This window comes from Dipodomys ordii, unplaced genomic scaffold (genome assembly GCF_000151885.1).
Source record: "Dipodomys ordii isolate 6190 unplaced genomic scaffold, Dord_2.0 Scaffold35, whole genome shotgun sequence".
In the NCBI taxonomy this organism is placed as follows: Eukaryota; Metazoa; Chordata; class Mammalia; order Rodentia; family Heteromyidae; genus Dipodomys; species Dipodomys ordii.
Genome location: NW_012267251.1, coordinates 2705494 through 2718131, shown reverse-complemented (window position 1 = coordinate 2718131; position 12638 = coordinate 2705494). Strand labels below are relative to the sequence as shown.

Genomic DNA, 12638 nt, shown 5'->3' with positions numbered 1-12638 from the left:
TCCGGCGAGTCGGCTCAACGCCAGCACCCGCGCTCACCGTCCTTCCACAACAGCTGCTTTGAAATATGAACTACATCTTCGTCGTCTAATTAGTTAATTTATCTTCTAGAAAGTTAAAAAGTGTACCTAGAATCAGTGCGTCTCGTGGAGCCGTCACCGCAGGGAGACGCGAAAACTCCGAGACCGAACGAGAACCGGTGCACGAATGAACGAGGGCGGCTCATGACTCCCGAAGACGGAACTTACTTCTCGAAGTTGCTATCATAGTGAGACAGTAGCAGCAACAGCATGAGACCTTGGACTGAAATACAATTTCATGCAAAAACAAAACCTGGAGAGTGTGCGTGTGCGTGTGCGCGTGTTCACGGGGCGACGGTGGCGCGGTGGAGACCTGGGCGGCGGGTGGCGCCGCCCCGCTGTCCGGAACGGCGAGACTGGCGACAGGTCCAGGATCGTGTCCAGTAAGAAACCGAGGGTGACGGGGAAGCAGCAGGATGGAGGAGGCCTATTCCCGGCCGCTGGCCGAGTAGGAGAACTGCGGGAAGTGTGGCCGCCGCTCGTTGTCCACGCCGTCCATGCCGTCCTCGTCATCTGCGGAGGCAAACAGCCGCGTCAGCACACTGCCCCGCGCCCGCACAGCACGAACCACGCTGATCACTCCTCCCGCACACGCTCCGCGAGGCTGCCGACGTGACAAGCCGCGGGAAACTGCTCTTACCACCGAAAGAAACCGCATCTTGGTCTTTAGAAGCCACTGATTCCAGAGAACCGCAAGTCTAAGTGACCCACGCCTGCGCGCCACACGTCTTTAAGTATTTGTAGTTTTATTTTTGGGGTCCGGTCGTGGGCCTGAACTCGGCCTGGGCGCTGTCCCTCAGCTCTTCAGCTCAAGGCGAGCGCTCTACCACTGAGCCACCTTCCCAGCCCCTTGTAGTTGTTTTTATTGGTGCAAGAATCCAGTTTCCTGGGCAATTTTATCTAAACATCTTCCTTCACACCCTGCTGTTTTCCCATGAAGACGCTTTGACCCACCCCTCCGGTGGTCGCGTCCCTCCGGCTGTCCGTTCTGGTCCACCCCGCCCCCTCCCCCGACCTCTGCTCCTTCCTGCGCACTACCCCATCACCTCAAATCCTTCTCCGCTTCCAGTACCCCCGCGCCTGCCTCCGGTGCGCAGAGCGGCTGCAGGGCGTGGGTTCCAGGCCCGGCCCCGCCGCGCCGCCCGCTCTCGGGAAGCGTTTCGCGCGCGCTCTCCCTCCTGTCTCCCCATGTTCTTCTGCGTGCGGAGTGCTTCCGCGATGGGCCCGCGTGCGAGCACCCAACCCTGTGGCCTGGCCGAGCGGAGCCCCGCGGGCGTGCGGGCGTCGGGGAGCAGGCCCGCAGGGCGCCTTTCCGCAGCACCACTCTTGGAGGTGCGTTTCCTCCGTGAGAGGCCTGGCCGAGGAGTCGGCAGCACGGACCAGGCCACCCCGGCGGGGCGGGGTGGGCCAGGCAGCCACCGCAGAGCTGCGTCCCGCCCGCCCCACGCACGCGCGGATTCCCGATCCTGGCCCTGCGCATGCGCGGATCCCCGGCGGTCAAGCCACCAGAGCTGGGAGAAGCCCCCTCTGTGGAGGACGGCAAGGACGTGCACCTAACAAGAGCCCCGTCCGCAGTCGCCCAGAGAAGGAGCACCAGGGAGGACACGTGGGGTCCCCGCCCGTGAAAGCGGCACAGTTCGCTTTCCTGTTGTGCCTGCTGGTGTGTTCTAGAACACCTGGGCCTCGCTCTGGGAGGCCGAGGTGGCGAGGGAGGCCTGGCCGTTGGGCGGCGCCCAGGGCCCGGCGCGGCCTAGAGCCTCCCCTCAGGGCCCAGCGCTGTAGTCGGGACATGGAGAGGTGAGGATGGCGGTTCAAAGCCAGCCCGGGCCGGAAGACTCGGGTCTCTGATGAACCATCCAAATCTGAGAAGGGGCCGAGGCTCCACTTCCGGTGGCGGGCGCCTCCCTCGAGGAGAAGCACTCAAGGGCCGCACCCGGGCGGCGAACGGCCTTGGCGGGCTCCTCGGCGCCGCGCGGCCCGCCCGGCTGCGGCTCAGCAGGCCGCGCACAGACAGGGACGCCTTCGGGCAGGTTTCTGTGGCTGATTACATTCTACACTTCAGTCTCATCCCAAACTTTCAGACCGGACTAACAAGGCAGACTCAGGCTGCGTTGAGCGGCAGAGCACTTGCCTGGCACGCTCGGGGCCGGGGCCTGGTGTGTGCGTGTCCACGCGTGCGCGCGGGGGCCAGGGGGGCTGTGGGCCGTACTGGCTCTGGGGCCTGACATCCGAGGCCACCTCAGAACGACTGGCAGCTAGGCAGCGCTCCTAAGTGGTGACACCAGCGGGCGGAGGCCTTCCCAGCCCCGGCTCTGGTCAGTCTTCCCCACGGCAAACTCGCGCACCCGCACTGGCCTTGCGGCCGGGCGGGGCTGGAGCTGGCTGTCACGCCCAGCTGACCCCATCACAACCCACTCTGAGGACAGCTAGCGGGGAGGTCAGTAAGCAGCTCCCTGGCCAGATCCCAGGGCTTTTCATGTTTCCCACACTGAGATTTTGCTTTTAACTTTCTGACATAGTTACCTGCTCACAGCTGAACATACAGTGCCCACCGACTTCTATGACTCCACAATAACACGTTCTGCTGTCCTAAAAAACCAAGCCCGCAAACCCCAAAGCTGTTTAAGAAAGGACCTTGGAAGAGGCTAAGCAGGGGTGAGAGACCTTCTCACCAAGCTTGGCAGACAAGCTCATGAGTTCAGGGGAGCCTGAGCTATTTATTTAGCAAGACCCTCCTAAAAAACATGACCACTGTATCCCAAAGTGCACTGGGGAAGCTCAGCGGCAGCCTGGGCCCTCCACTCCTATCACTTGTCTACAGATTCTTGAACATCTGCCCCAGGAAAGGATAGGGGCTATGCCATGGTCAGTGACACAAGAGCCTTTCTCTTACAAGCTGTTGTGTTCTAGCAGAATAGAAAACATACAACCTGAAATGTACTGGCAAGTTCACTTAAGAGGACTAAGAGTCAAGGGTGTGGTCAGACAGTATTGTCCCTAGGACTCAAAGGCAGCGCTCTGAAAAAGTGATGGCCATCCACACAAATACACAGGACAAGGAGCATTCTAGGCTGAGGAACAGCAAACACTGAAGTTTAAGGCACATGGAGTCATGGCATGTCCATGGTGTAGCTGGAACACAAGATGGGAACAAACAGGACCAGGAAAGGCAAGCAAGCTGGGCAAGATCTGAGCAGGCCAGGGAGCCAGAGTGACAGGTGCGGACATGCAGCCCCTCAGACGCATCTGGAAGGCTTTAGACCAAGAATGATGGTCTGATTACAACCAGTATCATATCCAAATGGCAGAGCCCAGCAAAGGGCTGGCAGGGAGAGCTGACCGGCGCTGACCTGGCTCCGTGCTGGGGCCTGGTCAAGACCCATACCCATCATCCACGCCTTTGGCTACTTCTTCACAACTCCACCGTTTCTGATTGTCACTCTGGAACTCTATCAATGGCACACACTGCCCCTTCAACACATTGACACCAAGAACTCAGCAGGCACCAGCCCAGGTGGTGGGCTGGCCTCCCAGCTGAGGCTGGCCTGATGTGTGGAACCTCAGAACAGCTCAAGTTCTCTTTGGGCTTCAATTTCTTCACTTTTGAGCTGAAAGGTAATAGGTTCTTCTTTTGAATTAAAAAAAGCAAAGAAAGAGACAGGCACTTTGTCTTCAATTTCACAGTACATATAATCTCCTTGTTGCCAGGGTCCAGACCCAGATTAAAAACTCTTATGAACTAAGCTGGTGGCTGACCCCTATAATCCTAGCTACTCTAGAAACTGAGATCGAGGTTTGAAGCCAGCTTGGGCAGACAAATCCAATTAACCAGAAAGACGTCTGGACTTGAGGTGTGGCTCAAGTATAGCCAGCATGAGTAAGAACAAGAGAGTGGCTGGCCCTGGGTTCAAGACTCAGTACCAACACAAAAACAACAAACTCCTAGTTTATGTTTTGACAATAAAATCAGTGGAGGAAGATGACTGAGGGGACAGTATTTCACTCCCATCTCCCCTTTCACAGACAGCGCAAGTGACTACTAACTTAAGCAGAGGAAAACACAAAGTACAGAAACACTAACATGAGCTGGGCAATGGTGGCACATGACTGTCACCCCTGCTGGTTGTGAGGTGGAGGTTTGAGAACTCAAAGTTCAAGGCCAGTCCTGAGCCCAGGCCAAAATGGCACAAACAAAAAGAAATGAGGGTAAGGTCAAAGTGAGAAAGCACTTGCCTAGTAAGCTCAAGGGCCTGGGTTCAATCCCAGCTCCACAGAAACAAACAAAAAACACGCCAATATGAGCCTAGTATGCATGTACCTTGAAGAACTCTATCCAAAGAGTTCTCTAGTCTCAATCCTGTCTGCATTCCTCCATCAGCACGACATGTGTCAGTGTGGATGCACTGCAGCTGAGAACGATTCGCATGTGTCAGCGTGGATGCACTACAGCCGGGAATGGCTTGCGTTCACCAAATCCCACTTGCTTATGCCATTTCTCAAATTGGGGGCACATGTTATGTGGAATGATTTGAGGATCTGAATGAATATACAGTTTAATAAATTTGTACTTCAATGTATGTGTACCAAATACTAACAGCAAATGAAATTATGTCTTCACAGATATAGGTACTTAAAAGAAGTCAGTTAAAAGGAATAATGCAACTTAAAGTGAACTCAAACTTCTAAGTAAGTAGAGAGGGGCAGATGGCTGATGGCGTGTGAAAGAGTGGGGCCTGTGATGGGGCATCTCCTGACTCAAATCTTCTCAGCTGAGTCCTAAGAATCTACTGTAGAGTAGTGAGAAAGGACTAGTTACTCTGTAATCATGTGGTTTTTCTGATCCAGAGAAGCTTCTCTGCGTCACCTCTGCTATTTCCTCTTAGTTGTAACTTTAAAACAGAACGAATGCGCATCAGCGTGGGCTCTGTCTTGGGATCGCATGCGGCTGGGGAGTCACTTACATCTCTCAGGCGGCGTTATGGTGATGGTCTGTGCTGTAAACTCCTCGTCGAAACACCTGGTGTCCGTCTCAGAGGTTACTTGAGGCTTAAAAGGAGGCACAAGCTGCAAGAAGGGAGAAAGAGCACTGTTAAGTGATTTCAATTCAGAAAGCTTCACTTCTAGGGAAAAATCTGAGTGTGAGCAGCAAGGTACACAGGGCCGAAGACCAGGAGACAGAGTCACCAAGTGCCCGTGAGGACAGAGGCATTCGGTGTCTCCAGTCAAGTCTACAGGCAGAATGGGAGTGCTTGGTTATTGAGCATGAGGCTGGAGATGTCAGGTGAAATGGGACACAGCAGGAGAACTAAAACCTAGGGTGGGAGGGCCAAACTGAAAGAAAGCTGCGCCGCTCTTCTCTGGTGGCAAGCAGACAGCAGCATCCTGCGGAGGCAGCCAAGCCAGTGCAGCACACAGACTCAGAACCATTATAGGAACCTAGTCATCAGTCCACACATCAGGTCATTGCTAAGGATTGTCCTGACCGTACCTATCAACTATCCATATCTACTGATCTACTGCCCTCCCCATCACCCTTTCTTCTCACACTGCTGTATTTGCTCTCCAAACACACACATACACACACACACACACACACACACACACTACTGCACTTTCAATAAAATACAAACGCTTTGGGGCATGACTGGCATCTACTACTGTCAAAATAGGAAACATGCCCACCACTTGCATATATATGTGCGTGCTTGTGTGTACACATATGAACACACACACACACTACACGTTTGACAGTGCATGCGAGGCAAGTGGTCTACCACCCAGCCACAACCCTGACCCACGCCGGTGTAACTCTCTCCTATTGCCTATCGTGACTCATATGCTGTTTGTTGTGAGAAGTTCACTTACAGTTCCCAGGATTTTATGTAGAGTCATAAACTATGCCCTCTTTTGTCTGGCTTCTTTCGTCCAACCTAATTGCTTTGATATCAACCATACCATGCATATACCATGAGCCCCCAGTGTGACTGCTGGGTAATATTCCACTGTACAAGTTATCCACCTCACAGACAGCTGGGCTGATTGTAGCTTGCACCCACTGCAAATAAAACTTCTATAAATCTTTATGTAAAAGTCTTCGGTAGCTGGTCACTGGTGGCTCACACCTGTAACCCTAACTACTAGGAGGCTGCCCGTGATCACAAAATTACCTTTGATAAAAAAAAAAAATACTTTGCCTTTTCTTTGCATAGTTTCACTGTATTTGATGTTGGTATACTTTGTGGAGGGGAAGGGAAAAAACACATTGTTTAAATAGAGATACAGGTGGACCCATTGCAACAATGAGATGTACAAGACGTTATGTCAAAAAACGAACTTTACAACTTTGGCGGTGCGGGGGCAGGGAGGATATGGGAAGGGGAAACAAAGGAGAAGGCAACAATGCTTGATAAGAAATGTACTCATTACCTTGCCCATGTAATTGTAACCCCTCTATATGGTATTTTCACACACACAAAAAAGACATACAACAAACAAACTAACCCCTCCCAAAGTTAAAAAAAATTCACTAAATGGGCAGAGGAGCTAAGGAGAGACTTCTCAGAAGAGGCAGCAAGAACGGCAAAGAAACACACGAGGAAATGTTCATTATCTCTGGCTATAAAGGAAATGCAAATCAAACAACCATGAGATTCTTCTGTCTCACCCTAGTTAAGACTGGCCAACATCTTGAAATCTAATAACCAGAAATGCTGGCGGGGATGTGGGGAAAAGAAATCCTACTGCACTGCTGGTAGGGATGTAAACTAGTACAACCACTCTGAACAGTCTGGAGGTTCCAGCTAAACAGATCTTCCCTATGACCTAGCCATACACTCCTGGGCATCTACCCAGAGCATCACAAGCCAGGATACCATAAAGACATTTGCACATCCATGCTCACTGCTGCACTCTTCACAATAGCAAAGTTATACAAACAGCCCACAGGCCCTGCAATACATTAGGGAATCCAAAAAATGTGGTACCTATATACAAAGGAATTTATACAGCCATTAGAAAGAATAATATTATGTCATTTACAAGGAAACAGATGGACCTAGAACAAATCATGTTAAGTGAAGCAAGCCAAGCTCAGAGAGACAAAAATGGAGCATGCTTTCTCTCATATGTGGAAGCTAGATCTAAAATGCACGGAGACATGATAAATTATACAGGACTCTAGGCGTTCACACACAGGAGGACCAAAGGAGGATACTTTTAGGGGAGGAACACAAAGGCACAGTGCTTAAGTGCTTCTGATCATATAATATTTATCAAAATGAACTCCAGGAAATGGAAGTATCTCTCATTTAAAAAGTTCTCTCTTAGCTGGACACTCGGGGCTCACTCCTGGAATCCTATCTACTCAGGAGGCTGAGATCTGAAGACTGTGTTTTGATGCCAGCTCAGACAGAAAAGTCAGTGAACTCTTACCTCCAATTAAAAACAACACAGAAAAGGCTGGAAGTGGTGCTGTAGCTCAGGTGGTAGAGTGCTAGCCTTGAGCACAAAGAGGCTCAGGGACAGCACCCAGGCTGAGTTCAAGCCACAGGACCAGCAAAAAAAAAAAAACCCTCTCATTTTCTCAATGCCTTTATCAGTTTTCAGTGTTTAGTGGAACTAGAGTTCATGCTGGGCCATAAGGGAAGACAAAAAAAAATGGCATCAATCTTACTAGCTCAGACCTTGCGGTGAGAATCATGCAAAAACTAGGATGCTGGTCACAGAGTGAAACCCACACCACAGGACAAAGTTCATGAGAACACGTGAATATCCCACAAAACCTCTTTGCTTCTACCCTCCAAATCTTCCAAGAATATCACATAGCAAATTTTCCAGTTCTGGGAAATGTAGCTAAGTCTAGTCAAATGGACATGTTATCCATTAGATATATGTATGTGTGTACATACGTATATACACATGTATATATAATACATGTATACTCATACACTATATATACAATACACACACACATACAAAGTTCCAATTTAGACTCTGGGACAGAGATGAGATCACATATATTTAAGTATTAAATTAATGTCATAAGATCTGGAAGATTCACCTATAGAATGGGAGAAAGTATGTGGAAAGTATTCATCTGACAAAGTATTAGCATCCAGAACATATGAGGAATTAAAAAACAACAGTAGCAACAGCCCCTCCAAGTAAGCTCATTTGAAAATGGGAAAGCTTGGAACAGACATGTCTGAAAAGATGTATGCATGATCAGCACAATCAGGAGAAAGTATCCAGTCTCACTAGCCACCAAGGAGATGCAAAGTGAAGACACCATCAAACACTAGCTCTTACCAAAACTGTTTGGAAAACAGTATGGAGAATCCTTGAAAAATTAACAGAATTAACATAGGACCCAGAAATCACGTTGCTGGTTATATACCCAGAGGAAATGAAACAATTTCAGTGATATCTATGCTATTTGGTTAGTATGGAATCAACAAAAGTTTCTATTGGCAGATGAATGGATAACAAAAACATGGTGTGCATGTGTGATGTATGTACATGTGTATATATATTACTATATTACACACACACACACACACACACACACACATATATCTTAAACCATAAAAGAAGAATGGAGTCCTACTGTTTGTGACAATGTGGATGAGGTTGGAGAATATTAAATATATCAGATACAAAAAGATCAATAGTAATGTTTATTCTTTATGTATAGAAGCTAAGAATGCTAATTTCAGGAAGAGCAGACCAGTGACAAGGAAGCAGACCAGGCCAGGTACCAGTGGCCCATGCCTGTAATCCTAGGTATGCAGGAGGCTGAGATCTAAGGATCATGGCTCAAAGCCAGCCCAGGCAGGAAAGTCTGTGAGACTTTTATCTCCAATTAACTATCAGAAAATTGGAAGTGGAGCTATGGCTCAAAATGGTAGAGGGCTAGCCTTGAGCAGAAAAGCTCAGGCATAGTGCCCAAGCCCTGAGTTCAAGCTCCACAACCAACAGAAAAAAAGAAACTAGGAATGGTAGAAGATGGAAGGAGAGAGGAGCTGGGTGAGGAGTACTGAAGCACATTTCCTGAGGAGGAGTGAGTTCAGTAATCTGCTGGGCACTCTGACTTCATCATTACACATTGTAGCATGTACTGATACCACACTGGGCCCCATAAATATGTGCAACTGCTATATGTCAATCAAAAGAAAGTACTGAACACTTTAATAAAATTGTTACTTTTCCTAGTCTTTTTTTTTTTTTTTGGGTCCGGTCGTGGGGCCTGAACTCTGGGCCTGGGTGCTGTCCCTCAGCTCTTCAGCTCAAGGCTAGCGCTCTACCACTTGAGCCACAGTGCCACTTCTGGCTTTTTTCTTTTTGCTTATGTGGTGCTAAGGAATGTCCCTCAGCTCTTCAGCTCAAGGCTAGCGCTCTACCACTTGAGCCACAGTGCCACTTCTGGCTTTTTTCTTTTTGCTTATGTGGTGCTAAGGAATGGAACCCAGGGCCTCATGCATGCAAGGCAAGCACTCTACCACTGAGCCACTTTCCCAGCCCCACTTTTCCTATTCTTAAACTAACAGATAAAAAAGAAAGTTGAACATAAGTCTGAATAGATTCAGCAATTATAGTGTATGTAAGAGTAAAATCAATGATGACAATGTTTTAAGAGATAGGAGAGAGAAAATGGATATACTTTTATACATTATTGGCACTATCTGTGAAATAGCATGGTTTATTTAGAAAATGACTTGGAGTTAGTTATAAATGTGTGTTTCAAACTCAGGGGTAAGCAGTTAAAAATATAGCTGAGAAAGAAGTATAACTGATTTAGTTGACATGCTATGAGAAGGCAAAGATGCTGTCTTATAAAATCTTCAGTTAAGAGCAGAGGAGCACATGACACAAAGAACTATGAGTAAATAGGAATAAACTTAGTAGATACCAAACCATTTGTGCCAATAATCACTTTAAAGGTCAACAGGCTAAAACATACCAAGTAAAAAGGACTCTGAGTGGACTGGAAAAAAAAAATCCAACATCCAACTACACTATGCATAGATAACCCATTTCATATATGAAACAGAACAAAAAAATGTAATAAAGGTATATCCTACAATCAAAAGAAAGCTGAAGTAGCTACATTAAGACAAAAAAGATTTGACAGCAAGGAATATTGTCAGAGACAGACAATCTGCCCAGTTGGACCAGTCCTCCAGGGAGACAGCAATCTGAAATGTCACGTGTCTAACAGTAGAAACAGGAGAAATGGAGAAATCCATGAATACAGCTGGGGTCAGGAACTCATGCAGTAGGCTGAAAAAATTGGTTCTAGATATAATTAAGCTGAAAAGCACCATCAATCTATCAGAGCTAATCAACACTTATAGAGTATTTTATTCAATAATAGCATAATTCACAATCCTCAAGCTCACACCAAACATTTACCAATAGAGACTTTCTTTTATGGGCAGTAAAATACATTTCAACACATTGAAAAGAATAGCTATTGTATAAAAGTATGCTCCTAGACCACAATGAGACACACTGGAAACATAACAGTATTGTCATCTGTGTCTGGAAACACATAACAGTACTGTCATCTATGTCCAAAACAACACATTTATCCTGTTAAGTGTAAGTATACTGAAATCTACTTAGACCCAAAATATTGTTGCAGGTTTTTGACACTTGATTATTACATCCCTTTATTTTTTCTAGTTTGCATTGCAAATTTGTTTAGATGAGATTGTGTGTGTGTGTGTGTATATGTTTGTGTGTGCGTGCTTGTGCACACCAGTCCCGGGGCTTGAACTCAAGGTCTAGGTTCTGTCCCTGAACTTTTTTACTCAAGGCTAGCACTCTACCACTTGGAGCCACAGTTCCACTTCTTCTTCTTCTTCTTCTTCTTTTTTTTTGGTGGCTACTTGGAGATAAGAGGTTTGCTCACAGATTTTTCTGCCTGAGTTGGTTTCAAACCAAGATTCCCAGATCTCAGCCTCTCAAGTAGCTAGGATTAAAGGTGTGAGCCACCAGTGCCAGGTGTAGGTGAGATTCTTTTATTTATTTATTTTTATTTTTTGGTCCAGTCATGGGCCTGAACTCTGGGCCTGGACACTGTCTCTCAGCTCTTCAGCTCAAGGTTAGCACTCTACCACTTGAGCCACAGTGCCACTTCTGGCTTTTTTTTTGCTTATGTGGTGCTGAGGAATCAAACTCAGGGCCTCATGCATGCAAGGCAAGCGCTCTACCACTGAGCCACCTTCCCAGCCGGTGAGATTCTTTTAAAGAACCATGTAGGTATATTTTGCTTTGAACCCAATTTGAAGGCATTTTTCAAAGCTCATACTATTTACATTTCATGACATAACTGTTAGTTTTGACATTTATCTGTGTTCTTTTATATTTTAAGTAAAATACCTTATCAAAAGAAGACACTAGTTACAATGTTTAACCATCAGATGTCTAGACTACAATTTTGATCTGACACTCTTATCTTTGAATTAAATTTTAAAGAGCCATCATTTGAGTGTGATAAGAAAAATATTATGATGCTACCAGGAAACCAATTTTTAGACCTTTATTTCTCTTTTCTGCTAGTGTTCCCATTATGTGAGTACAACACAACCATTAGCGTCTGCAACAGCAGCCATCAACAACCAAACAACATAAAATGTGTAGCTGGAAAGTAAAAAGTGATGGCTCAGGAAGAAAAGTGCCACTGTAACACCTATACCACATTTCACTTCGGGTACATCTTGCAAAAATGTTTCCTGGAATCTCTCCTCCTTATCTTTTAGTATTGAGGATGGAATATTTGCAAAACAGTCTACCAGTGAGCTATATTGCCAGCCCAACTTTGACTCTAGGCCTGACTATTTTCCAGTAGTCAGTGTCTGTGTTCCTATTCTCTTTCCTCTCCTTCCCACCATCTAGAGTTAATCCTTTTCCACAACTCTAATTAAACTGAATTCAAGGTATATAAGAACAAATATAATATAAATACAAAACATATACCAACATTTCTTGAGCCAAAAGACAGATATTTATATATATTAAAAAATTAAAGTCATATAGATTATGCTCTCCAACTACAAAAGAAGCTAGAATCAATGAGAGTAATATTTGGGAAGTCTATATAATTAAACATTAAACAACATAGTTCTAAATATCCTTCAACTTAATAAGGAAGCACAAAGATAATTACAAAAGTGTTACTTCATTGAAAAAAAGTCAGTAACATAGATAAAGCTCTAACCAGAGTCGTCAAGAAAATGATGGAAGACCTAAATTACCATTATCGGGAAACAGAAATGATCACTATAAAACACTAAAGGAATAATGGGATATTAAAAGAGTTCCTGCCAATGAATTATAGACTTAATAGTCAAATACCTTGAAAGACTTAAAATATCAAAACTTGTTCCAAAAGAAACAATTTACGATTAAATTCCTCACAACAAAATAAAAACTTTAGGCCCAGACAGTTTTACTGGTAAATTCTTTTTTTTTTTTTTGGGTCCAGTCGTGGGGCCTGAACTCTGGGCCTGAGCGCTGTCCCTCAGCTCTTCAGCTCAAGGCTAGCGCTCTACCACTTG

The 12638-nt window shown here is 46.3% G+C and overlaps 1 protein-coding gene across 3 annotated transcripts in view; it reads right to left on the bottom strand.

Moving 5' to 3' along the window:
- Window positions 1–12638, bottom strand: part of Akt3 (v-akt murine thymoma viral oncogene homolog 3) — a 192092-nt gene that overhangs the window by 2374 nt on the left and 177080 nt on the right. For 2 of the 3 annotated variants that reach the window (XM_013017505.1, XM_013017506.1), the window contains 2 exons: window positions 5040–5142; window positions 7–591 (listed from right to left, as the gene is read on the bottom strand). In XM_013017505.1, the coding sequence (XP_012872959.1) occupies window positions 506–591; window positions 5040–5142 (189 nt within the window). In that variant the 3' untranslated portion in view covers window positions 7–505. Of the gene's footprint in view, window positions 1–6; window positions 592–5039; window positions 5143–12638 lie in introns of those variants that run through there. The other variant, XR_001175120.1, reaches the window with a different exon arrangement.